General features: G+C 35.0%; 4 protein-coding genes and 1 non-coding gene across 6 annotated transcripts; 3 read left to right on the top strand and 2 right to left on the bottom strand.

Moving 5' to 3' along the window:
- The first annotated feature begins 1,400 nt into the window (after window positions 1-1,400).
- On the top strand, window positions 1,401-4,941 carry LOC125192616 (uncharacterized). The gene is made up of 4 exons (XM_048090240.1): window positions 1,401-1,556; window positions 2,917-3,025; window positions 3,101-3,238; window positions 4,747-4,941. The coding sequence occupies exons 2-4, from the start codon at window positions 2,935-2,937 to the stop codon at window positions 4,761-4,763; spliced, it is 246 nt and encodes an 81-aa protein (XP_047946197.1). The 5' UTR covers window positions 1,401-1,556; window positions 2,917-2,934; the 3' UTR covers window positions 4,764-4,941.
- A 332-nt stretch (window positions 4,942-5,273) lies between these two features.
- LOC125191923 (tetraspanin-19-like) lies at window positions 5,274-8,398 on the bottom strand. Its single transcript, XM_048089359.2, has 6 exons — window positions 7,990-8,398; window positions 7,725-7,824; window positions 6,814-6,894; window positions 6,636-6,740; window positions 6,211-6,393; window positions 5,274-5,643 (listed from the first exon to the last, which is right to left on the bottom strand). Exons 1-6 carry the CDS (start codon window positions 8,139-8,141, stop codon window positions 5,632-5,634), a joined length of 633 nt encoding a protein of 210 aa, XP_047945316.1. The 5' UTR covers window positions 8,142-8,398; the 3' UTR covers window positions 5,274-5,631.
- Window positions 8,399-8,460: 62 nt separating this feature from the next.
- On the top strand, window positions 8,461-8,533 carry TRNAV-UAC (transfer RNA valine (anticodon UAC)). Its single transcript has one exon. It is a non-coding gene; the product is annotated as a tRNA-Val (tRNA).
- Window positions 8,534-10,596: 2,063 nt separating this feature from the next.
- On the bottom strand, window positions 10,597-12,103 carry LOC125193341 (Acyl-CoA N-acyltransferases (NAT) superfamily protein). The gene is made up of 2 exons (XM_048091114.2): window positions 11,808-12,103; window positions 10,597-11,030 (listed from the first exon to the last, which is right to left on the bottom strand). The coding sequence occupies exons 1-2, from the start codon at window positions 12,049-12,051 to the stop codon at window positions 10,801-10,803; spliced, it is 474 nt and encodes a 157-aa protein (XP_047947071.1). The 5' UTR covers window positions 12,052-12,103; the 3' UTR covers window positions 10,597-10,800.
- Window positions 12,104-12,259: 156 nt separating this feature from the next.
- On the top strand, window positions 12,260-18,366 carry LOC125196763 (signal peptide peptidase-like 3). 2 transcript variants are annotated; one of them, XM_048095381.2, is made up of 14 exons: window positions 12,262-12,584; window positions 13,089-13,247; window positions 14,043-14,154; window positions 14,283-14,399; window positions 14,992-15,149; window positions 15,345-15,521; window positions 15,720-15,754; window positions 15,853-16,009; window positions 16,451-16,504; window positions 16,576-16,668; window positions 17,045-17,187; window positions 17,345-17,415; window positions 17,737-17,820; window positions 17,923-18,366. In XM_048095381.2, the coding sequence occupies exons 1-14, from the start codon at window positions 12,432-12,434 to the stop codon at window positions 18,033-18,035; spliced, it is 1,626 nt and encodes a 541-aa protein (XP_047951338.1). In that variant the 5' UTR covers window positions 12,262-12,431; the 3' UTR covers window positions 18,036-18,366. The 2 variants fall into 2 exon arrangements, with proteins under 2 accessions (XP_088913251.1, XP_047951338.1); XM_089057125.1 differs by lacking the exon at window positions 17,345-17,415 and having other exon boundaries at window positions 12,260-12,584.
- The last annotated feature ends 8,272 nt before the right edge of the window (window positions 18,367-26,638 follow it).

Genomic DNA, 26,638 nt, shown 5'->3' with positions numbered 1-26,638 from the left:
TAGGCCCAATTGTTCAGCCCATTTCATTCAAAAGTAAGAATTAGAATTTAGAACACTTCTCCATCGCTCCTTTCCATAGTGGCAACCCCTCCCCCTTCCTCTCCATCTCTTTGTTATTCTCACCTATCTCTCTTTTTTATTTCAAAAGATGAAGAATTGCGGTGGAGCTCTTGGCGTCAAGGCGGAGCTCCGGGGGTCGAAGGTAGAGTTGCGCCGGATCTCGAAGGTCCTTTAATGGAGTCTCCGACAGCTCTCGGCGGACGACGGTGGGGTCGGTCGACCCCACTCGACCCCACCTGGGTCCGTCAGTGCTCCTCCTATAGAAATGTAGACAATTGATATAACACTGGAATTACAGCAAAATTGGTAAAATATAAGAAAGAAGGAGAATAATAGTTAAAGTAGTGTTAATGGATATTGAAACTCACATTATTAATAGTGTTTAATCGAGAAAAATGTCAAAAATTATGATATAATCAATCAATTTTAAAAATTGCAGGATTCACCATTAATGATCCAACTTGGTGGATTTTTTGACAAATTGCTCTTTGTTTTACTACTATTGATTTCCACTATAGGTAGTAACTGAGTGACCTCTTGATATCGAACGCTCAACCATAAAGGTATTCCAATTTCTCTATAACTAATAACCTGGTCTTCTTTATTTTGGTCGGTCAACAAAATTTAGTCTTTTTTGGTTTTTGTAAGTTGCTCTTTCTAATAAAGTAATTCTCTTTTCAACTAACAGTAATATATATTCTTTTCATATTTATGTAGCTGAGTCTGTATTCTTTTTTGGATTGTCCCAACTAGCTATGCTAAATTTTTTTTTGGGCAAAAAGTCAAACTTCTTTTTCCTCTTGCACATTATTCTCTATTGGTACTTTATTATCTCTTCATCTCTCTATCTCTTTCCTTTCCTACTTTATCCTTCATTCACTTAACTCATTTTTAATATAATTTCTTAAATTTCATGCCAAAAAATGTCTTTACTATAAAGGGATAGAGATAGTAATAACTATTTTCTCTTTTTCATACTCCATCCATCCTCACTAAGTGAGAGATTTATTTTCACCACGGAATTTAAGACAATAAGGTTTCATTAGTTAAGTGAATGAGAATAAAGTAGAGAGGAAAAAATAAAAGATAAAATATATAAAACAAAAGAAATGACTCGTCTATTTGGAGATATTCTAAAAAAAATATGAGTCATTTAGCAAGGGACAAAGGGAATAGTATTTTTAATATTTTTGTGTTAAAACTGGTGTCGTTAATAATGTAAACTTATAAACTATGGAAATGATGATGAAAGAGTTCTTAAATTTTATCAACGGTCAAAATTAAATAAGTAATGAAACGTAATGCACGATTAGAAGAAATTAAATACGGAGTAATTCTGTTTGGTTTTGTAGCCGTACAGTTGGGCCTTTTCAAAGTAAAAGAGAAGCCCGACTGAATTATTCCCATAAAACAAATTTTTATTTCTCTACCATTCCCTCATTTCATTCGATCCTACAGTTTCTGCTCTCTGTGATTTTCCTAGCTCCGCAATTCAGGTGTTGTATCGTTCTATGTTATTAACTTATTTTTACCTGAAACGAATTCATTTTCAATATAGGGTTTGTTACTTCCGTCTGGATTAAATTATGAGTTTTTAGCTGTCTCAATCTGGATTTCTGAACTTTTAATAGTAGGAATCATAATCAGGTCTGTTATTGTTGTAGTCGTCATTTCCTAGATCGATTTGTGCGCTGCTTTGCTAGAGATGCTGAGTTTGATTTTGACCTGCTTTGTGTTTGTATTTAATTTTTTTGTAATTTCCTGCTTGAGTTCAATTTTATGGTTTTTGGGCAAAATTGCCGAGACCTTTTTGGTTGTTTTAATGGCAGTTATTAGATTGTATACTAAACCATTAACTGTCATGAACTTTCGATAAAGGACCTGAAAATATTGACATTGTACCATAATTATCTTCACTGACATTTTTGGTTGATAGAATGCAAATGTATGTAGTTGCTAAATTTGTGAAAATCACATCTTCTTATCCTTCTTATACTCCTTCCTAGTTTCTTCATGATGTTCTTGCATAACTTAGTTGCTAGTATAATTTAACATTCTGTGAACCAAAAATCTTAGCACCGTTATTTTTGCTACAATGGCAATAGTTTGGGTTTTTTTATTGATGGCATTATTTAAAAAAAGTTCAATGCATTTTGGGACTGGGAAAAGTAGTTTAGGATTTAATATGGTGATTACACTTGTTTTCAATGCTTTTTTTTGTTACTTCATACATTTACGATCTGTCTCCTTCAAGCATGAGTTCTTGAATGAACACTTGTGTGGCTTTGAATTGTGATAAATGATAATAGGGTGTCAAATGGAAAAGGCTGTTTAACAATGTCTCTTGTTATACTGTGATCAAGTATTTTGCATTTTTCTGTGGATCAATGTATTGAGACTAACAATGTGTAAAACCCGTGTGTTAGTTCATACATATTTACTGGTAGCGTCAAATTCACTTGAATTAAAAATAGTATTTAATCTTTGTCAGCAGCTGGAGGCCTTTAGCATGAAGTAATTTTTTGGACATGTTAACTAATAGTACCATGGACTTCTGCTTTCTGATTTTGCATATAATGGTTGATAAATATGAGTCTTGATCGTTCATTACTCTCATCTCAATCATAAAGACTGTACTTTAGTTCAATAAAACACACTAGCTTTTTCAGGCCTGAAACCCAAGGCTAGTGGGGTAATGGTGATAACAGTAGGACCTCCACACTTTTGTGATTACAAATTCGACTTTGAATGTGGCACATACTGCCCCCCCAAAACAATGTTTTAAAAATCACCCCTAATGAATGCATTTGGTTGTGGTCGTCATTGGAATACAACTGAGTGAAAACTTGCTGGCAGAGAGAATAGTGGGAAGAGATGCCAATCAGCGCAACTATGTTCGGGGCCCTGCTGGGGGTGGGGACCCAAATGTACTCTAATGCTCTCCGCAAGCTCCCTTACATGCGCCGTAAGCGTCCTTTTCTTTCATTTCTTTTGTACTGGTTATTTTATCGAAATAAACATTCTGAGTGCCCAACTGCAGATCCATGGGAGCATGTGCTGGGCATGGGTTTGGGGGCGCTATTTGTTAACCAATTGATCAAGTTTGATGCAAAGGCTCAGGAGGATCTTGACAAATTGCTCATCAAAGCCAAACAAGCCAATGAACGCCGCTACTTTGGTAATATATTCACCCTCCCTGTTCCTTTCTTAATCACACCAAATATAGTTGGAATTGGTAATCATTCCCATTGGATTTGCTTCCCTTTGTTCTTGCCCTCTCATATATTCATAATCTACTAGGGTGTAGTTGTATTATATGGCTCCTATAAATGAGTTTAGTTTTAGGTGAACTTGAATTTTTCCTCACTACAATAAATTTCAAAACTGCACATCCCCTTTTGATATGCCTAACCATGTTCCTCTTTTTATACAATCGACACTTTTTACCTAATTAAGTAATTAATTATTGATCTTGTGATGATGAAACTTGAAATCTATGAATTCATGTATGCTTGCAATCCTTTTCTCTCAATATCTGAGAACCATTGGCTCTTAGCTTGCACTATCATTGTTCTACTTATTAACGGAGTATTTACTACTGCGGAAGTTTAAGATGTGAGTTGTGCTATCTTGAGTGACAACTGAAAGTCTATTGTGGATTATTAGGACTCAGTTTCAATGCATGTAGCTACCTTATTAATGCCATTGATGGTATTCTTGAGTGGTAGGGGATACTAAAAGGAAACAAATTGGTAGAATAGATTTTTACTCACACGTGAATCAAAATTTTAAGAGGGAGGGAGAGATCATTTCATGGACCATGATAAAAAAAAACCAATCCTACTGTTGTGTAATAAGGCTAATATAATTTGTTGACTTTACTGGGAGAGTTGTGAACAAGGTCAAGGTGTAGAAATAAATCTGGAAATGAGGCTAGACATAACAAGGTTTGTTTCACCATTGCAATAATCGAAGAGTACATATTCAGGATGTCTGCTACCAGACTTCATCAAGCATGTCTTTGACTATTTTTCTTTTGTTACAATGCAACTTTTCACACTGATTTTGGGGATATGAGGGAGGTATATTAGTTTAAGTTTCAAACAGTAAATTCCATCTTCTACTTTCAACTATTAATGTTATATGAGTGAATAGACATCTTGAGAGTTGATTCAGCTTTGTCAATAACTAGTAGTCTCTAACAAAAGTGATGAGCTCTAGAAGTAATGATCACGCTTCACAGCCATGGGAATACAATGAGGGTCATACTGAACGCTTAATTTCTAGCCATGTAGTCGCGTCCTCCTTTTTTTTGTGATCCTACTGAAGGTTGCCAATATTTTATACTCCCTCCGTCCCAAGATATTAGACCCCTATTCCACTTTGGGGTGTCCCAATACACTTGAACCATTTCTATTTATGGTAAAAATTTACTCTACTACCAACTTCACTTACACCACTAAACAACTATCTCCTAAATTCCTGTGCCCAAAAGAAAGGGGTCTAATATCTTGGGACGGAGGGAGTATTATTTATCTGCTGAAAAAGTTGGTACCTGAGGAGATAGTCGGCTAGGATTAAATTCAAGTTTTAAAGTTCTTTTTTTCTGTAGTGTAGTCTGATGGTATGGGTTTCACTTCATTTAGCCATTCTTCACTCCATTACGTTTGGATATTGTGTTTGCAGATGATGATGAAGAATAAAAGATGTGTGAAGGGTCAAAGCTCTTTTGTATCAGAATTACATGTCTGCAATCAATTGTTAGCCTAGTTTTGTAACAGGCTTGTGTTGCTCGGTGATCTTCTTGCTCCGACTGTTTGTTTGAGAATAAAAATCTGTGGTGCAAATATTTGCAACAAATATGTTAAATTAATTTCTACACGCTTCATGCTTTACAAACTTACGTAAGCATACAGCTTAAAAAGTTGAGTGTGCGGAAGTGGAAATTTCTTTGTTTATAAAGCATCTGCAATCTCGCTCAGAAGCCAACTTTGCCATTTGAATAACACTCTATTTTGAAATCTAAAGAATATGTGGGCAGTCTAGTTAACAACTTAGTGTGGAAAAATTAAAAAAGTTCAATATGCGCTGTGCAAGTAGGATTCAAACAATTTCCAAATTTAATAAATTGTTTGGTTTTACTACAGAGGCACGATCAGATATACATAGAATCAAGGGCACGAACACGCAACATAAAATCAAGGGAACGAACAAACAAAGAAATAACAATCATGACATATAATGCATGTCAAAATGTGAACAATTAAACAACTAGTTCTAAAATGACAAATTACACTGCTTAAAGAGAGCTGCACCTAAAACAACAGGTGAACAGCTATCAACAATACTAGGGTTCTGTTCATCACCCAGTCGATATGTCTAATGATATTCACAGATGTACCACTTGATATAATTTGGCATAAAAATTAGCGTGTACAAGGTTGGTGGAGATGATGTCGACCAACTAAAGCTCAAGAACACTCTATCGACTGCCAGAAACTAGTAAACTTGATGTTTTGAGACGCAATAGCCTACTCCCACTGTTTGTCTGCACACTCCCGTTTCATTTCTTTACCTGAGGGTCTGGATAGGAGAATAATAAGTCATCAAAAACTATTTAAGAGGTCTAAAAGAATTTAAACAAAACACATCATTTAGGTATTTGCAGTGGGTGAAGTGAAGAAAATCTTGAGAAGCAGTTGCATATGTGAAGTTTCTATTCCAACTTAAGCAAATACTTGCAGAACTGGTAAGTGTATAAAATGAGGTCATTACTATTGCCTCTAATTAACTAGCAAAATTACCAACGTTTTCCTCTTTTTCAACATTTGGTTTTTTTCAATTTTGAGTTATGAATAGTAAACTTGTCACTTCTTTCTTGCTATCATTAAGTTACCAGATGACCAAATTATTGTTATACCATTTCTAAAGTTCCTCTTATGGAACATGTATATTTGTAGCATGTCCATGGTTCTACATCATACATCCTGAAACTTTTTTAATACAAATCAGCAACCTTGTTACTTTGCAAAAATAGACATTGATTTAAACTATGAAAAAGAGGAAGCCGAGACAAATTTGAACCATTCACAAATTTACATTCCGGTCATGCAAGTGTCATGAGACCTTTGAAATTATAAGTGCACGTACCTTACTGTTGGACCTAACAATCCAGGAATCACTTTTCCCGTATGCCGGTTCACTACCATGTGGAGGGGCATAATTCTTCAGCAGGGGCACCCTATCTGGTAGATACTCATCATCACTTTCATAGTATTTCTCAGAATGTGGACCTAAAGCTTTGAGTACCATAGCCAATAACATGCTTAGTCCCTGCATGCATAAATAATAACCTTAATAAGAGGCTGACAAAAATCAAGTGGAACAGGATGCTGTCCATATAAGTACTTATTGAAAATTATACAGCAAACATGACTTGGAAGGCATATTACTACATGGATAGCCTCTCATTAATCTTTCGATTCATATTTTGAGGATTCTGTTCATAATTTCAAAGTAAACAGCCACGCACACACATTTAAAGGGAGATTGTGCATGCGAAGAAAAAAGCTAACCTGCACAGCAACCACTGACAAGCCAATCCATTTACAGATGTCAAAATTGTCCTTGACAAAGTCCTTCAACTTATCGAGATTTCCAGTTGCATCTGCTGGGAAGTCCTGACAAACACTCAAGTTATAATTAAACAATTTCTAATATCAATGCAGTGTAAGCATTATTAGTGCAAAATACCTCTTGCCAATTGTGGTTTAGGAACACATCTGCAGTAACTGCAGCTTCCAGCAGAAAAATCATGAAGACAAAAGCCATGTACTATGCTGGTTAAGGTCAACATAGAAATTTGATACATGCACTTTGCTAAATGTTTGATAGACAGCGAGTAGAGGTATAGGGAATACTATATCTTCATAACACCGACTAAAACCACTCCATAACACATCAATGCAAAGTTTATGATAAACAAAGCATGAATTCCCAGACCTATATAATGCTTCAGGGAAGAAGGCAAAGATGCAACTGAAGCAACTATTCTACAATCAAGATAGTCTTCTAAACCAATCACACATGGCCCAGCTTTAAAAGGTTGATGATGTTAAACTAGAATCAGCATTACCTAGGAGCATAAATAACAAAGTGAGAATGAATGGCAAGTTAAGTTAGTTGCAGAGATCTTGTTATGTGTATTTAATAGAATGTGCAAGACCATTCAATTACTCCACCATCAATTTACGCAAAATAGTTCATCTAATTTATAAACTGAATCACAGCTACTGCATTATCCAAAGGAGTACAGAACCAAACAATTTCAAAAACCAATGGCAACTTGCTAGCATATGATTTAACATGAGAATAGGAAATCTAACTGTCTGCGTATTCTCACCACCCATAACTAAGTTATCTCAATAGAGCTCATTCTTGAAAAGAAAGGGCAAATTTGCTTCACATAAACAAGAACTCAAATGCACCAATGAGATGACAGCCCTGTACAATGTAATTTCATTCTATGCATAACTGCTCAAAGTTTTTAGTTCAAGATAGAATGGAATGAAGGGATTATGATTCTATCAATGATCACAATGTGTTGCCGGATAAGTAAACAAATGTTACAACCAAACAAAACCAAACCCCCCGTGAAAGGATACAATGTACAAGCAGCAGCCATTGGCAGTCTCCGCAGCAATGTGACCTGAGCATGTGATGACGCACAAACTAGCACCAATGCCCAGAATAGCGTATATAAACCTGTATTAAGCAATAAAATAAATAAACAAATAGCTAATTACTTCATACATACGCAGAAAAAACACATGAATACCAATCCTCACATAACACCCCCATAATTTCCAATATACGTTAAATTTCAATGCCAGCTGCAATACCGCATCAGTATCCATGAAATCCACTTACCACGGAACAGGGACGTCAGTAGATTCGTCGGTGCGGAGCCAGACTCTGAACATCCAAAGCGAGTAAATCATCATGGCGATTCCGACCATTCCGAGGAGCGAATTGACCAGCTTCAGAAGAGATTGAACGCAGCAGCGAGCCATTCGACCCATTTTTTTATTATCTGGTTTGAAGGAAATAATTCAAATTACCACAGCTCCCGAAGAAATTGATCGGCGATGTAAAAAATTGGGGATCGGGAGCCGCGGCGACAGAGGGGAACCCTAACTCGGAGAAAATCAAAGTCAGGGTTAGCGGTAGATGAAATGGATAGAGACGAAGAAACAGAGGCGTAGTATATGTATGATATATCCCAACTCCCGATCGATCAGAAATGCTTCATTTTCTGTTGCGATTTTCTCGGTTTCCAGAATTTCACGCTGCTCCGCTATTATAATTTGTCAAAGTATTTGTCCGTTCCAAATCACAAGCGTTGCTGTGGTGTAGTGGTTATCACGTTAGTCTTACACACTAAAGGTCCCCAGTTCGACCCTGGGCAGCAACAATTCTTTTTCGTGTTTTAATTAATACGCCATTATATTATGAACAATGTTATATTCGTACAATTCTTTTCCTTTGTCTAATAATTATGAAAATTATGAGAAATAGTATTATCGGTGTTTTTTGTACACGGTGTAATCTAATAGAGTAATATTATGAAATATTATAATCGGCCTTTTGTGTGTACATGTAATCCAATCGAGTAATATTATTGTAATATTATGCTCCAAAGTGTATTGTTTATATAATTCTTATAAATATAATATTTACAATAGAGTACTATGACAATCATGAAATTTTATTAAATTCGGATTAATCTCACAATTTTTTTAAAAAAATAGATAATTATATCATAACTTTGGCCTTTTTAAGGGTAATTTGCTTTTAAGAATTTTATCATTTTGCTTACTAGGTAATTATCAAATTATTGATTTATTATGATTTTGCAACAAAACTATTAATCTATTCTATAACCAATCAAGACTTGTGCACTAACATAACTCAATGAGGTACTTATGTGGCAATATCGGAGATCGATTAAATTGACGTCACGTTTTAGACAGGGGTGGATCTAGCCTTGTAGCACATGGGGCAAAGGCCCCTCCTCACCATTTCTTTACCTTTATACATTTATTTAAAAAATTCAAATATATAAATAAATTTATACAAAATGCCCTTCCTCAAATATATATAAATTTTCTACATATAATTTTGCTCTTATTACACCGAAATCTTGGCTCGGCCTCTGGTTTTAGACAACGAAACAACATCTTATTATCTTTAGTTAGTAATTTCATTTGTTGAATACGATGATTTTATTAAGTAGTGTTAGCACCAAAATTTTAATTGATTACAAAGTCAAATTTATAGGCAGATTTCAAAGCTGGTTTGCAAAATTAGAAGTTGATGAAAGTTTTGAAATTTACATGCAAACACCTTTTTTCTTAATTGATCATTTATTTGTATGTGGATGATGTGGAAACCAAAATTCATGTTTTTTTTTTTTGCAAATTTGTACTATCACTCATAGAAACAATTGATTTTAGTATGAAAAAATTGGGGTGACAAAAATATTTGAAATTTGAAAATTCGACTCGAACCAAAAGAAATTTAAAATTTCGTTCAGATTTTCAGTTCGAATTTGTATTAGATATTTTATAAACTTCTGAGTTCTATTTTTCGAATCGAATATTTTAAAATCCTAAGTAATATGAAATCCAAACTATATTTATAACAACCTAACAAATCTAAAACTCTTTTGTTGAGCAATTTTAATGATACTTGGTCGCATATTTTCAGATTCGGATATTGAATTTCAAATTTTTATGCAATTTTTGATTTTTTAGATCGGGTAGGATATTATTGTTCATATTTTCGGACAATTCGGATTGGATTATTTTTTCATTAAATTTCAAATTTTATGATCAGATTGGGCGAAAATGAGATCTGAAATCCAAATGCTCACCCCTAAAAAAAATACTACATAGAAATAAGATAGACTAAAAAAGTACATGTGTCTAAGAAAAATACTACATAGAAATAAGATAGACTAAAAAAGTACATGTCTATCCAGATCATAATTTACCCTAAATCTAAATTAATGGTATAATTGTGAAAAAATCAAAGTCATCATATATAATTGACTATTTTTAAAAGGACTAAAGTCCAAATTTGATCTCCTAAAATTTATAAGATCAAAAAGTTTTTTAAGGCTAATGTAAGGGATAAAAAATTGACTTTAGTTTTTTAAAAATTGTAGAATTGACTAAAATTTGACCAAACTTGAAGTTCATAATTTTTGTGGTAAATAATCATCATATAATCTAAAGCATGATTGAGTTATGGAGAGGAGTTTTCGTAGAATCAAGTATCTGTCAAAGAGCTTATCTCATCATGGCTTTTAAAAATTAAAGGGAGATAGAGAGAGAAGGAATGATGAAAATTGCTCCACAAGTACTCTATATCAATTTTATTCAAAATTAAAATGTACATTTAATATGAGTAGATGGAAGATCATCAAAATTGGACATAGGGAAAATTATAAAGGGAATATAGATGCACAAGAAGTCAAGAACATCAAATTCTTTTATATTTTTCTTCCATGTTACATTCTATTCTTTGCTATCTCAGTGGCACAAATTCCCTTAAAAAATGCACTAATTCTTAAAAAAAATCCTTGGGATTTGCCAGACGAGCTTGCAAGTTCCAGTGAATCCTGCGGGAGCACTACACCAGAATGAAGACCGATCACACTTGAACAAACCACTCCAGCTAATCCATCTCAAAATCCAAATACATTCTGTAGGCATCCCTACCCGAAGAGTAGTAGCTTTCTACTAGACTATCCACCTCAAACCCGAGCTTCTTGTAGAGAGTCATGGCAGCCGTCCTCAAGGGATCTACATGAAGTGATATGCGGTGGATTTTTCTAGTTTTACATTTCTCTATAGCTGCTTTCAGCAATGCTTCCCCATGACCCTTCCCCCTACAGTTTTCTTTAACTGTAACATCCCAATTTCAGCAACAAGAAAGCAAGCGCATTGCAAAAAATATACTCCTACTCTACTTCTCAAGTTCTCATAGTGCCACAAAAGGCAGATTACAGTAATCAACATTCAAGTGATATTTAGCTTAGAGGAACTTGAATCAGAGAATGTAATATGTGTTGCATGAAGTTCATACTCTTGTCAAATGTTACATGTTATAGGCTGTTAAATGTTTATTCATAGAACTCCTAAAATGCCTAGTTACATAGGCATTTTGAATATCACAAGCATGCATCTTATCTAATCTAAGAACTTCTTGAATCTTTTCTTGAACAAGGTTTATGTTATGAGATTCTTCAATAACCTCTTAACAAAGTTCTTCCCACTTATCTCAGTTTAGCAGCCATTGAATTGCATTTCTCAGATGTGAAAAACTCAATGACTTCCCAATTTTAACAACTCAGTGAGAATTAAAGTGTGGAATTCCAAATACAACTCAATAAACCAAACCAAACCTAAACAAACAGAATACACTAATACATTAACTCAGTAAAGGATCCTCAACAAAAATATCTTCCACCCGAGAGAGAGAAAGCAAAAAAAAGGCATGTTTAGCTAAGCTTTTCACCATAAACATGAATAAGCAGGACAAAATACTTCCTAAATCAGCATATCTCATTCTCGGTCGCATAAGCTTAATTCAAGCTAATTAATTTCACACGCCCAAACCCACAGTTGTGAGCAAACATTTTCAAATCAAATAAAGTTTGGCTGAAGTGAGAGAAGTAGAACCTGCAAGTTTTGTGATGCAAGCATAGAGAGAAGATGGCCAGGAATACATGACGTATCCGGCAACTTGACCGCCGATTAAGGAGTAGATCAATCCGCCGTTCCTCTTTTTCGCCTCTTCCTCGAACGATTTGGCGAGCGATTCGTGCTTTGGGAACACCTTTTTCTCTATTCTCACAATTTCTTCCACGATTTTCGCCCAATTGAGGGAATTCCTGTGCAGTTCAATTATCTCGCAGTTCGCCATTGTATAAACTCAATACCTAAACGCAGAATTTTAGTTTTAAATGAGTTAATTTTGGCTAATATTTCTCACAAATTTAAAATAATTTAAAATGTCACAAAGTTTATAAACCGAATTAAAAGAAAGTGATATGTTTGCCAAATCATTATTCTATGGTAGCTAATTGCACATAAACCGAATTATAGGGGCCAGCTTGGTAATTCCCATTCTTCCTATTTCCCCAAAATATTTTCCCCATTTTCATCTCTACATTTTGAATTTGGACTGATTGCTTTGATCCTTTACTTGTAATTCCCTCCGCCTCGAAACATGCAAAAATCGGCAAGCCCATGATACGCATTGTAGCTTCGACTGATTGATTAGTAGAATTCCTAAAATTTAGTATGGCTGCAGCATTTCAACGGTCTTTGAGTTTAGCTGTTGCATTACAATTGGGGATTCTTTTGTTGATCCTGTCATCAATTGCCTTCGGAGACGACGTTTCGCGCGCTGCCCCCGACGATGAACCCGCCGCCTGCGGTAACGACTTCCGATTGGTATAGTAATCTGACCTCTGGCAATTTTTGAGGCTGTTTCCGAGGTTCTAATATTTTTTGGGGTCTTGATGTGCCCGATGTTGTTGTTAATTCAATCGCTAGTAGGACTAGTATGTTATTATGACACGCGCCTGATCGAGCCTCGCATCGGTCCAATTCAAGTGTCGACCTGTAATGGTTTGTGATCACTCGATATGAACAAGTTAAAAATTGGACGCTCTACTGTGAATTTATAGTTATTCAGTATTTCCAGAGAAGAATTATTCAGTTTACTTGTGAGTGGTGATGAGAAGTTCGATGGTGGAGCAATATGTTGTTACTGGTTGACTAGTATACCTATACTGTTCTTCTGATGGAGAGTAAAATGGATTAAAATTATTTAGCTCAGCTAACTCAAATTTACACTTCTCTTTTGTAGCTATGTTTTGCCTCAACTTTCTAATCATGATAGTGTAAAGAAAACTATTCATGCATAATGCACTAAATTATTTCTTTGTTTTTTAGGTTAAGGTCAAAAGGTGGGTAGATGGTGTGGAGAAGGAGGCAATAGGTGGACTAACTGCCGATTTTGGGTCTGCATTGCCTGCTCATGCTGAAGAAGGCCACCGTTTCTCAGCTGTTTTTGCAGATCCTTTAAATGGCTGTTCACTCTCATCTTCTAATGTATTCTTCTAATCCTTTTATTTTTCATCCATACATCATACTATTGCTGTTAGGAGTTTTGATGCACACTAAGGGCTATAGTATTTGTAAATCAAATAGGAAAATCATCAGATGATTACTGGTCTCTTGTTCCCCTGAAAATATCTATAGTTGGATCATTTTTTGGCAGTTTAAGCTTGTTTTTGAGTTTCTCTGTGGCCTGATTGTTCAAATCAATGCAGTGTATGGTACTAGCCACAGCTTGTAAATACTATTGTATCAGCTAAAATATACACAAAAAGGACCAGAAATCGACAACTACCTGAAGCTACTGCGAAATGCAGGCTTGCGTAATTACTAATTACCTAGTTCTAAGAAATTAAGGGCCTGCCTCCGTCTACATTGGCCTATTCTGAGATAGATCTCAAACATCAAGAACTAGTCTACAATCTAAATTGGAATGCTCAATGTCATGTTTCAATCCTCTTCTGCCATAATTGGGGAATATGAGATTACTAGGGGCTAGTGGTTGGGAACTTACATTGTTGGGCTGCTTGTAAAGGAAGATGACTGTCGTAAAATTAGTATGCAGCTTTTTATATAAAATTGGTGAACTTATAATCAATAGAGCTGGACTTAGAAGTGGTGGTGCAGGTTGGTTGCACTATTGGATTATGAGTTTTATTTCATACCTTGGTGAAGCAATGTTGAATGTGAAAAGGAACACTCTTTTTTCTCCATTACGAATCACTCCAACATATCATCATAGTTAGGTTTTGAACCATTATGCTAAGAGCCTCTTCTATTATCTTGCAGGTATCAGGCTCTATCGCACTGACGGTACGTGGTGATTGCATCTTTACAACTAAGGCTAAAGTCGCTCAAGCCGGACAAGCAGCAGCATTGATAGTGATAAATGATGAGGAAGGTTAGCTCTACCTCTGATGCACATATTATGTAATTTTGATATAGCTTTCCATTGCTTAATGCCTCGTATATTGGCTGAGTTTATCCCAATTGATTCTTAATGAATGTTACTTTGCTTGAACTTCATAGGCCTTGTGCAGATGGCTTGTGGGAATGATACTACTTTAAATATCAGCATTCCTGTTATTACAATCTCTAAGTCAGGAGGAGATGAACTAAAGAAATCCATGGCTAATGGGAGAAAAGGTGATACACCCTTATATGATTTGATGAGAATATTTTTGAGTAGGTATTTCTGAGGGATCTTACATGGCTCTGTAATACGTCTTCGACCAGCCTTTCTGAGTACCTTTATCTATTTTCTCTAAACAGTTAAATGTTACTCTCTTAATATTTTCTGGTAATGTTTTCAGAATGTGGTATCAGTGTTTTATTTTTGTCCTCATTTTATTCTCGAATTCGCTACTTGTATTTTAAACATTAAGTGGTAACTGGAAATTTAGAGTTGTCAGGACTCAGGAGAAATGATGGAGTCCGATTGACTTCAATCTGTAGCTTTTGCTAATTCTTGTAGAGCTATCCTTTCAAACTCATTCTACCTTTCTCATAACAAAAGTAAACTAATTGGATATTCTTCAACCAAACTTGATGAACCACAAATGCAGTAATATTGCAGGTTGACCTAGTAGAGCATAAATAATTGGAATTGGCATGTTGAAACACTTTACCATCAACAGATGGTGGTAAAAAGAAGCCTACTGCCTATGGTTATTTTCTTTAAAAATAGTATTGTCCTTCTATAATCTCAAACTGCACGCATCTATTTCTGATGAAACAGTGGAACTTCTGTTATACTCCCCGGACCGGCCAATTTTAGACTACTCAGTGATATTCTTGTGGCTGATGGCTGTTGGGACGGTAGTTTCTGCATCACTTTGGTCGGAAATCACTGGATCAAAGCAAACTGATGAGCACTACAATGAATTGTCACCACAGGTTCCTTGAATTTCATAATGTGCCTTTATGTTTTTGTTCATAATGTGCCTAGTGTAAAAGAGTTTCTCAGGTTAGATTTTATTTATAATTAGATGATGACGTGATATGCTTCACTTAAGAAATTGGTAGTTCATTTCTTTTTTATTAGGTACATGTGATGCATGCACTACTAATTGTATTTTATATCCATGTTAGGGATCTGGTTCTGCAGCAGACAAGGATGACGAAGAGAAGGAAATTTTCCACATTAATGCTAAAAGTGCTATAGTTTTTGTTATAACAGCGTCAACTTTTCTGCTACTGCTTTATTTCTTTATGTCATCATGGTTCATCTGGTTCCTGATCGTACTCTTCTGCATTGGAGGTATTGAGGTAAACAAATATTTTTAATACACGTCCTCCATCATCATTCATGCCATTTAGTTTCATAAATTATTTCAATGTAGTTTGTTTGTTTGCATGTGCACAAGGAAACAGACTCAAGCATTTCCTTATCTCTTGTGTTCATTTGAATGTGGAACCTATGAGATCAGGACTTTTTAAGCTCATTGATAATTTTTTCATTATCAGGGAATGCACAATTGTATTGTTTCATTGGTCTTGAGGTATGATTTAGTTGTGTTTCTGAAATGGCAATGCTGATATTTATGTGACAAAAATTGTTTAATAGTAATCTTTTTGTATTTGTTCTTCTTTTGAGCAGCAAATTTAGGGGTAGTGAGCAGAAGAAAATGAATCTGCCACTTCTAGGGGAAGTTTCCATCTTCTCTTTAGCTGTTCTGATCTTTTGTGTGGTGTTTGCTGTTGCCTGGGCTGCTACACGGAAGGAGCCCTACTCTTGGATTGGACAAGACATCCTTGTAAGCAGCTCACAATAACTTGTCCTCCTTTGTCCTTATGTGATTTATAATGCCATCATCAAGTTCCATTTCCCGTTTTCCTCTTAAAAATACCCTGGATCTGCCATGTATTGTTGATTTAGATTTCTAATCCTCCAATAAATCTCATTTATTAAAGTTCTTGGTTTAAATTCGAAATGATAGAGCTATGCAAATTTATGGCAGTTCACACATATTTGCCATATAATTATCTAGCTGTGCGCAAGAGGGAACATATTTTTCTCTTAACATCATGTGTGTATAAATCCGCAGGTTATAGGCTGACAACTATATGCCCTTAAATTCTATTAGTATGTCGAAATTGGTGCTTGTTACGTAATTTCTGTGTTCATGGCACATTGAAACCGTCTTTTCTTCTTTGTGTGTAAGTTTAATTGAATTGATGATTTTCGTGGATGTCAGGGTATATGTATGATGATAACTGTCTTGCAATTGGCTCAGTTGCCAAACATAAAGGTATGTGGATAAACTTTGTTAGGAAACATGAATTTGTCATCTTCTAATTTTTATCTCATGCCAACTTTCAGGTTGCGACGGTACTTTTGTGTTGTGCATTTGTGTACGATATTTTTTGGGTTTTCCTATCTCCACTTATATTCCAGGACAGTGTTATGATCGCAGTAAGTTCATACATACCCTTCTTTCTTCCTTTTCATTTTGTAAGTCTGAGAGTTATGAATAAAGTCATTTTTATCGCCGTTTGTTTCTAGCACTTACACTAATTTTAAAGGTAAACTTGTAAGATCTTTTGCCCATCAATGCTCACAATTCTGAGCTGCATATGATATCTTTACTTAAGTTGCTTCCTCAGCTTTGGATATTTAATAATTTACACCATCTGGCTTACCTCAATTTATTCCTGGTGCTTACTCATCACTAATTGACCTGTATGATCATATCAATAATTAGATTCGGTCAATGTTATCAGCATTACTCTTGAACTCTTGCTAACTCAGTAGTCATGACCTTATATATATATTTTTTAATATCATTCAGGTTGCTGAAGGTGATAAAGCCGGTGGAGAATCAATCCCCATGCTTCTGAGAGTTCCTCGAATTGCTGATCCATATTATGGTTACAACATGATAGGCTTTGGGGACATTCTATTCCCTGGTCTGCTAGTTTCCTTTGCTTTTAGGTATATTGTACTGATATCCCTATAATTTTATGATCGACAGGTGTAATATCACGAGTAATATTTGTACTATATGTTGTTAACTGTATGGATACAAAGCAAGGAACGAAACTTGTTATAGTTAAAATATTTGTCTAATTTCTCGGGGTGTTCACTGCAGATTTGACAAAGCTAATAAGAAGGGGATCTTAAATGGGTACTTCCTTTGGTTGTCAATTGGCTATGGTGTTGGTGAGCAGAGAAACACCCCCCTCCCCCCAATATATATGCTCATGATTATGTAATATTAGTACTACTTGAACTAGAATTTAACGAAAATGGACCCTGTAAATCTCCGCTTCTTTGGTAAATACTGTAGACCTGTATGACAATAATACAACAAAAATAAAAGTTCAGTTTATGATGGTTGCACCCACAATCACAACCTACTTTGTAGTTCCTAATTCAACAGCATCTTATCAGCAGTTCTTTACTATGCTTACTGCTAGCTTGGTTGTATTTTAGAAGCAAATGAGAGTGAGTAATTACTAAAGAATATCTCAATTGTTGCAGGCCTGTTGTTTACATACTTAGCATTGTACTTGATGGACGGGCATGGCCAGCCAGCTCTTCTCTACCTAGTTCCATGTACACTGGGTATGCATTCCTTTCCTTTCTTGACTTTGCTTAATACCTTTTTTTTTTGCGTCCCTTTCTGTTTTGTTCCACAAATCATATGGCTCTCTCCACAAATCCCAGGAACTTGTGTCTTGTTGGGTTGGATAAGAGGTGAGACAAAACATCTGTGGAACTACGACACAGATGATGCGAGAGAATCAAATGAACAAATTGAACCTGGAGAATTAGCTTAATGAGCCAGACATCTCTTAAAACCCCAACATCCGCCCCCTTTTTAAGGCTGTTCTTCAAGTGTGCCTGATGTTCCTCGAGCATTCTCCTGGATTTGCTGTATATACACTTAAAAAGGTGTACATATATCGGTAAGTCTCACAGGAATTGTTTGAATTTTATACGTACCTGAAATATATCTCATGTTGATATGTTGAAGTGTTCTTTTGTTTTGCATGATTTTCACGAACAGATTATAATCCTATTATTTCATATTTTAACAGAAGGGTTTTTATATGTTGTGAATGTTGTTGACTTGGGTTATATACTACTATGAGACATTTGTAGATTGAAGTAGTCAATTTTTGAGTGATTGAATAGTATGCAATTGGAAATCATTATACTATAAAAATTCAGTAGATCGATTTAGGTTATTTATTTCTTAATTTACTTGGGGAGTTTGATGTGAGACGTCTTACTCTGAGATGGATCAATAATGCAAAGCCCATTATTTAAATGACAAAATTCATTGTGACACGTTAACACTGAAAGCTTCTTTCCCACCCCCAATTACTCCCTCGTTCCATAGTAATAGAGTCATTGAATCATTTGTATTTTTAGTAAAAATGAACACATTTTTCCACACATACTTTACTCTCTCTTCATCTCTCTATCTTTTTCATTTTTTTCACTTTAGTCTCCTTTTACTTAACTCATCTAATATAATTTTTCTTAATTTTCATGCCGAAAAAAAACGCATCCATTACTATGGAACGGATGGAGTAGTAAATATTGGAATTTGTGATGCGGTTATGACTTTTGGGAACGCAGTTAAATTAGACCTCATTCAAACAGTCACTCAATTATTCAACCAAAAAAAACTGTCTAAATCACAACTTATTTAAATATGTCGCGCAGGAACTATTATGCTACTCCATCCCATATATTTTTCATATATTTTTATTTGGAAGGTCCTAAAAAAACATATCATTTTATTTTTACTATTTTTAGCAAGTGAATCTCACTACTTACTAGTACTAGTATTCATATAAAAATAAGATTTATATTCCAATTAACTTTCCACTCATTTTCATTTAGAATAGGAAAATCAAAATAAGGAAAAAATAAATAAAACTTGGTTAAGTTTGAATTATTTGACAAAAAAGAGATCACAAAATATACATGGATATATTGAGATAAAAAAAAAAGTAGTCCAAGAGGCCATGGTTAATTAGAGTGTATATTATATGGAGACATGGAGTACAATACATAATAGTTACAAAAAGAAAAATGAAAAAAATAGTCAATGTTGATTGAAAGCATTTCCCCTATGAGCAAAATATCCAAGCACAGCACAAACAGCAGCGACGAGATTCCCTTCCTTGATCAGCACCTTAACCACAAAGCCGATGATCTCCGCCGTCAATTTCTTCCTCGGCTTACCGCAGAAGGCTAGCACCACCAGCACGGTTATCCACATCACCAGCGTAGCCGGCACCGCCACCATCGACAGGACGCCGAAAGCCGCCCCGAGCGACGACGACGACTGGAATTGGTACCAGGAGAGGACGGATTGGAGGAAATTCCATGAGAGGAAGAGAAGGAGCGTGTACACGGAGACGAAGAGGAAAATAGAGGCCGCCATGGCTTGATCACAGTCACGCAGACGACTGCTACTCTGATATTATCAACACATGTCAGTGTCTACTTTCTACTTTCTCCCTATGATTAAATATGTCTCCATTTTGTTTATCTCACTTGTCATTCTATATACCAAAAGCATACTTATATTCAATTAAGAACTGATCTTCATGAATCAACTAAATATGAAATAATAGAAATATCAACTTATATTAAAAGATATATATTATAATTATATATTCCTACTTTAAAAAGAATTGTGAAATAAACCATCTCATATGAACAAAAACATAAATATATTTAGAATTAAAATATTCTGTTTTTTTTCATCTTCCTAAAATGGAAGTATCTCTTGTTTTATTCAACGCAAGTTGTTTTGAAAATGCAAATTTGCAGAATATTGTTAGCAGAGACGACGGAGCTACATGAGAATTTGGGGTTCATGGTTTTTAAGATTTCTAGAATATTTTAATACTTTTATGTCAATTTTTATGTTACTTTAATTGTCTTTTATTTTTTAAAAGAAATGTTTAGAAAACTGCGAAATATTTTTTGTGAGTGACTAGTGATTGAGTTGACTTGTACGACACTTGGTTCTTCAAGTAGAATTTAGAAACAACAAATATAAATCGAAATCGATCTGAACATAATAATTGAGGTTTTATGAGTTATAAACAAGATCGAATATGATGAATAATCCGAATTTCCTACTCAAGCAACAAAAAATTTGTTTCAAAATTAGAATATATTTGGGCAGTGGGCACATTAGTATTTATTGCAGGTGAGAAGGCAGATGGCATATGTTAAGTGTGAAGTTAATAAATTTTGAGAGAGTCAGGGCCACGCTTGTTTGTCGGCAGAGGACCACATCCAAACATTGGGCTTCAATTTTTACATTTTTGAGTTTTCTCTTGCCTCGTATAATAATTTAGATACAAACCGAAGCAACCAATTTCACCCTTTATATATCTACGAGGATTTGAATTTCAAATTCTTTTAAATTAGGGATATTGGCATGTAATATCACGAAACTTTCAAAAAGTTTGATTTTTTTCACAAACTTTAAATTTGACAAATAATATCACAAACTTTTCTACTTGTGTGTTATTTCCCACCCGCTAGCTGAACTGGCAAAATCAAGCATAAGTGGCTTGCCGAAGGTAATCGGAAAGTTGATGTGGCATTCGCCGGAATTTCGACAAAACGGTGTCGTTTTACTTATGAAATTTTGCACTCTTTCTCTTGTTCTTGAATGATTTTCAATTCTGTCAAAACGATTTTCAGTTCTTTCAATCTGAAAATCGATTCATCCTTCAATTTGCTCGCAGAATCTCAGAAACATTTCATCCTTCAATCTCATAATCGATTTATCTTTCAATCTCAGAATCTCAGAAATATTTCATCCTTCAATTTACAATTTAGGGTTCGCAATTTGGTTGGGGATTTGAAGCCCGAAATCAGAGGAAGAATCTGCTCGCAGCTCATTTGATTCTCCATCGACGACGTCGGAGGAAGAATTAATGAAAAACGATTCTTCTATTCCTATTGAAGCCCAACTGTGCCGTCTTTCTGTATTACGTAGGTAGCTCTCGTACTGAGAAGGGTCGTTCAATATCCTCACAATTGGATATCAAACAACATCTATGTTAAGTGAGCTTGTTCTTCTCTTTCTCGTTTGCATTTCACAGCTTTTTAGTGTTGCTTTCGAAAAATGCCAAGTTGTTAACTATTCATCTAGTAGTTAGCCAAATATGATGAATAAGTTAAAAAAATTGCCAAGTAGATTGCCAACTAGGTTTAATTTTCCAACTCAACATACATGTCATTTACTAATAGCCGAAAATTTAGCCGGTGGAAAATAACACACAAGTAGCAAAGTTCGTGATATTATTTGTCAAATTTAAAGTTAGTGGGAAAGAGATATGTTATGCTGCGCGATAATTGTGAGCGACAACTTGAGCGACACTTTCACAACCACGCGCTCCTTCCATTTATTTTTCTTCTAAGGGTTTCTCTCTCCTCCCTCGTGTCTGATCTCTGCCTATCTTCCATAATTTTCACCGCCTAATTCTTGTTTTTCTTATCACATTCACAAACTATGGATACACTCATAAATTTTCTGATATTCTCACTCAATCTCTCTTCCACAATTTTCTCCGCAGTATTTTTTTAATCCAATCAAAAGCCATGGATATTAAGCAATTTTCTGACCTCTATCTACGAAGAGGATAATACTATTGAAGGAGAAAAGATTCAATTGGATTACTATTCAATTGGGAGGCGTAATTAGTTTCGGAAATTTATCAAATTCAGAAGAAGAGATTCAATTGGATTGCTACTGTGACAATTGGGTTTCAGAAATTTGTCAAATTCAGAAGAAGAGATTCAATTGGATTGCTACTGTGACAATTGGGAGGCGCTATTAGTTTGGAAAATTTATCAGATTCTCTTCGCTATCCATGTTCTCTTTTTTCTTATCAATTCTCTTCATTGTGTGAGAATCAAAATTCAACTGCTCAATTTTTATCAAATGCCAACTCATGTTCTCAATTCTCTCATTAATTTCTCATCGTTTATTTGTATGCATATTAGTATTTATTTCATCAAATCTTTTCTGCTATCAATTATGAATGTTTGCGTTTTCTTCTATTTGTGTTTTACTGCTCATTCTGGAAATAGATCTGCTATGTGATTGAGGGCTGCTACCGATTGTTATCACCTAGAAACAGAGAGCTTGACAAAAAACAAGAGTCAAATTGTGTTCAGAAAATTGAAAACTGCGGAATGTTTATCATTTTTAGCGTATCTTTATATTGATAATGAATCGAGAAGAAGAAAAGTGATGAAGAGAAAGAGATACTTTTTTTTATACCAGGTGAAGATGTATTGAGGAGAGAGAAACTCAGAGAAGAAAATAAAAGGAAGGAGCGCGTGGATGTGAAAGTGTCGCTCAAGTTGTCGCTCCCCTTCATCCCGCAACATATCATTTCTCTATCACGGAACTTTCAAAAAGTTGGGTTTTTCCCACTAGAGAAATGATATGCTGCGGGATGAAGGGGAGCGACAATTTGAGCGACACTTTCACATCCACGCGCTCCTTCCTTTTATTTTCTTCTCTGAGTTTCTCTCTCCTCAATAAATCTTCATCTGGTTTTTAAAAAAATTATCTCTTTCTCTTCATCACTTTTCTTCTTCTCGATTCATTATCACAATATAAAGATACGCTAAAAATGATAAACATTCCGCAGTTTTCAATTTTCTGAACACAATTTCACTTATCAAGCTCTCTGTTTCTAGGTGATAACAATCGGTAGCAGCCCTCAATCACATAGCAGATCTATTTCCAGAATGAGTAAAACACAAATAGAAGAAAACGCAAACATTCATAGTTGATAGCAGAAAAGATTTGATGAAATAAATACTAATATGCATACAAATAAACGATGAGAAATTAATGAGAGAATTGAGAACATGAGTTGGCATTTGATAAAAATTGAGCAGATGAATTTTGATTCTCACACAATGAAGAAAATTGATAAGAAAAAAGAGAACATGGATAGCGAAGAGAATCTGATAAATTTTCCAAACTAATTGCGCCTCCCAATTGTCACGGTAGCAATCCAATTGAATCTCTTCTTCTGAATTTGATAAATTTCCGAAACTAATTACGCCTCCCAATTGAATAGTAATCCAATTGAATCTTTTCTCTTTCAATAGTATTATCCTCTTTGTAGATAGAGGTCAGAAAATTGCTTAATATCCAAGGCTTTTGATTGGATAAAAAAAATAATGCGGAGAAAATTGTGGAAGAGAGGTTGAGAGAGAAGATCAGAAAATTTATGAGTGTATCCATAGTTTGTGAATGTGATAAGAAAAACAAGAATTAGGCTGTGAAAATTATGGAAGATAGGGCAGAGATCAGACATGAGGGAGGAGAGAGAAACCCTTAGAAGAAAAATAAATGAAAGGAGCGCGTGGTTGTGAAAGTGTCGCTCAAGTTGTCGCTCACAATTATCTCGCAGCATAACATTTCTCACAATTATCTCGCAGCATAACATTTCTCTCGTGATATTACATGTCAATATCCTTTTAAACTATAATTCAAATATTTAACTGTCACGTCAACAAGTCCACTCAACTACACCACCTACTAATTAAAATATTTGTAAAATCAAACAAATAACTACATATTATAAAATTATTAATTAAAATTCGAAAAGTTGTTAAAAAAAATTACATTATTTAAATTTCTAAATTACTTAATGAAATTAATTTCAGTTTTTGTATGCCAAATTTCTTTGATTATATCTTGTTGGAAACCATAAGTCAATTCTTCGTGTAGAATGTGAATAGAAGTGAGTACATATAGATAAAATTTTATATGGAGTTAAATTTTTTGAAAAAATTAAAAGTCTAATGGTCAAAGGTTTGAAACAACAAATTGCAAAAATGGAATTAATAAAAATAAATCAAAACTCGTCAAAGGATGTGGTGCCAACGTAATGCGTAATAAAAAGAACATCTAATTACGGATTGATGACAAGTAAACTCTCTTTCTTTTCAGTACTAGTAGTATTTTTTTGTCCTTTCAAATAACTATATGTTCTTTTTCTTATTATCAGTTTTAGTTATGTGGACTAATTTTTTTTCATGATGGTAGGTAGAAATTGTCGACGATACACAACATATAGCTAGATCGACATAATCAATTAATTTGCATGCATGTTTTTTTGTTTTATGCTCCGTAACTCTTCTATTAGTAGCATAACAAACTTCCCCGTTGTTAATATATATAACCCTTTTAGTGTGGTGATGGAACATGATAGTACATTCATATTGCCCTCTGAAAAAAAAATCGAACTTTAAAAAAAATTATTTTGATTCAACACTTGAAAGAAAGAGTTGCATGTAAAGGAAGGGGATAATAACTTGTTCCCGTAGAAAATATAGGAACAAGAAGATTGAATCGGAACTATCAACAAATTCTTTCCAAGTCCAAAGAAATGAAATTAAAAAGTGAGGCTGATGAACTGTTCTAATTCAAATTTCATCTCTATCGAATTTTAATATCAGAATAGTGGATATGGTTATAATTCAATGGTTATTCCTAAACGAGTCATGAAAGGTATAACGAACATACCCTGTCTCCACATTGGATCAAGAATAGGGTCAGAAGGATAAAAAACTGCTAATTCTTTGATTTTCGGCTAGCCCGACGCTAACTCTTCGATATATCTCTTGCTGGAAATAACCCTGATCCCATTGATAATGAGTGGGACCAAACAATTCGATGGGAGTCCAATAGAAATCCTTTCATATCGTTCGGGCTGTAAATTGGTTGAAAAAAAGAGATGAAATCAAGAAAAGACGTAAGAATTGAAATAACAGTTCGGAACCAAGAAATGGAAGAACTAAAGGTGTCTTCCGCAATGGAATCTGATAAGTGAGATTTCGAGTAAGTGTTTCCATAATTTTCTTTTGTCCGAAGAAATGATTCATCGAAATAATGAATCACCATTGATATCGACACATCCGAGATCGCCAAATGTTTGGGAGTTCCTCTATTCAATCCTTTTCCTTCTTCTTGTTGCTGGATATCTCGTTCGTACACATCTTTTCTTTGTTTCCTGGGCCTCTAGTGAGTTACAGACAGAGTTCGAAAAGGTCAAATCTTGGCTGTTGGCATAGAGTTAGCCGATGCTTATTCCCCAGATACCGTCATTGCTTCTACGCCAGGAGAATTAGTAATGTGTCAGGAGAAATTAGTACAAGAGGCTGTGGATACACTTCTTGATAATGGAATCTGTGGGCAACCAATGAGGGACGGTCATAATAAAGTTTACAAGTCATTTTCAGATGTAATTGAAGGCAAAGATGGAAGATTTCGCGAGACTCTACTTGGAGGTAAGGTCCAAAATATGGAAGAAAAAAGCGTTTCCACCACTCTACCACCCAGTCAATTCTGTTCCACTTAATCCCTCTTTCATAGTCGCATATCTTTCCAAGAAATATTGAATGGTGATGTGGGCGGGGGTTTCCGAGGAATACAAATAACCTCTGGTTTTTTTTCAGATTTGGCGGAGCCTTCATAGTCCAGGCACAACGACGCAATTATCAGGGGCGCGCTCTACCACTGAGCTAATAGCCCGTCGTGAAACAGATAAATGGAAAAACTAGTTAAAAGGGCATTTTCAGTACCATTTATCTCAGATCAGATGGTCTAAATTAATACTAGAAAAATGGAGAAATTTTTTGTGTTATGATTTTAATGTTTTTTTTATCCATGTCTAACTTCTTCAGTGAAAACTTTAGTTATTTAATAATTTCAATTAAATTCTTTTTTGGCTTCAAGGACACAACCCATTGTGGATTTTTACATCCACCACTTTCGATTTGTCTAGAAATGAGGTGCTCTTGGCTCGACATTGTTTGTTCTGTTACACTTGAACCAGGGACGGATCCAGCATGTATTAAGCAGGGGCAAATGCCCCTCCTCCATTTTCCTCGCATATATATAATTTATATAATATAAAATTTATTTAGTTTAATTTCTCACTAATTGCCCCATCTAAGATACTTGAATTTTGCCTATGTATATTTTTGCCCCTCCCAGTATAAATTCCTGGCTCCGTCCCTGACTTGAACCCTTCCTTTTGTGTCCGGTTGTAAATAGTCGATGATGGCTCTGAAAGGAGATGGAAGGGTGGAATGCCAACAGGCGTCTATTATTGAATTGACCCGATTCGATAGTACCCGTTTTGGGAACGTCTAGTGCCAAAGTATTGATACGGGCCTTTTCCACAGAAAAGGGGAATCTTGTGTTACAGTAGAAGCAGAAGTGCCAAAGTATTGATACGGGCCTTTTCCACAGAAAAGGGGAATCTTGTGTTACAGTAGAAGCAGAAGTGACGTGGATTATTCAAGAATCGATTTTGTCCTTTCAAATAACTATATGTTCTTTTTCTTATCATCAGTTTTAGTTATG

This window comes from Salvia hispanica, chromosome 4, assembly GCF_029641045.1.
Source record: "Salvia hispanica isolate PSC_SH4W2 chromosome 4, Shi_PSC_v1, whole genome shotgun sequence".
Taxonomy (NCBI): Eukaryota; Viridiplantae; Streptophyta; class Magnoliopsida; order Lamiales; family Lamiaceae; genus Salvia; species Salvia hispanica.
Note: the sequence above shows the minus strand (reverse complement) of the source record. Positions and strands in the feature narration are given on the sequence as shown.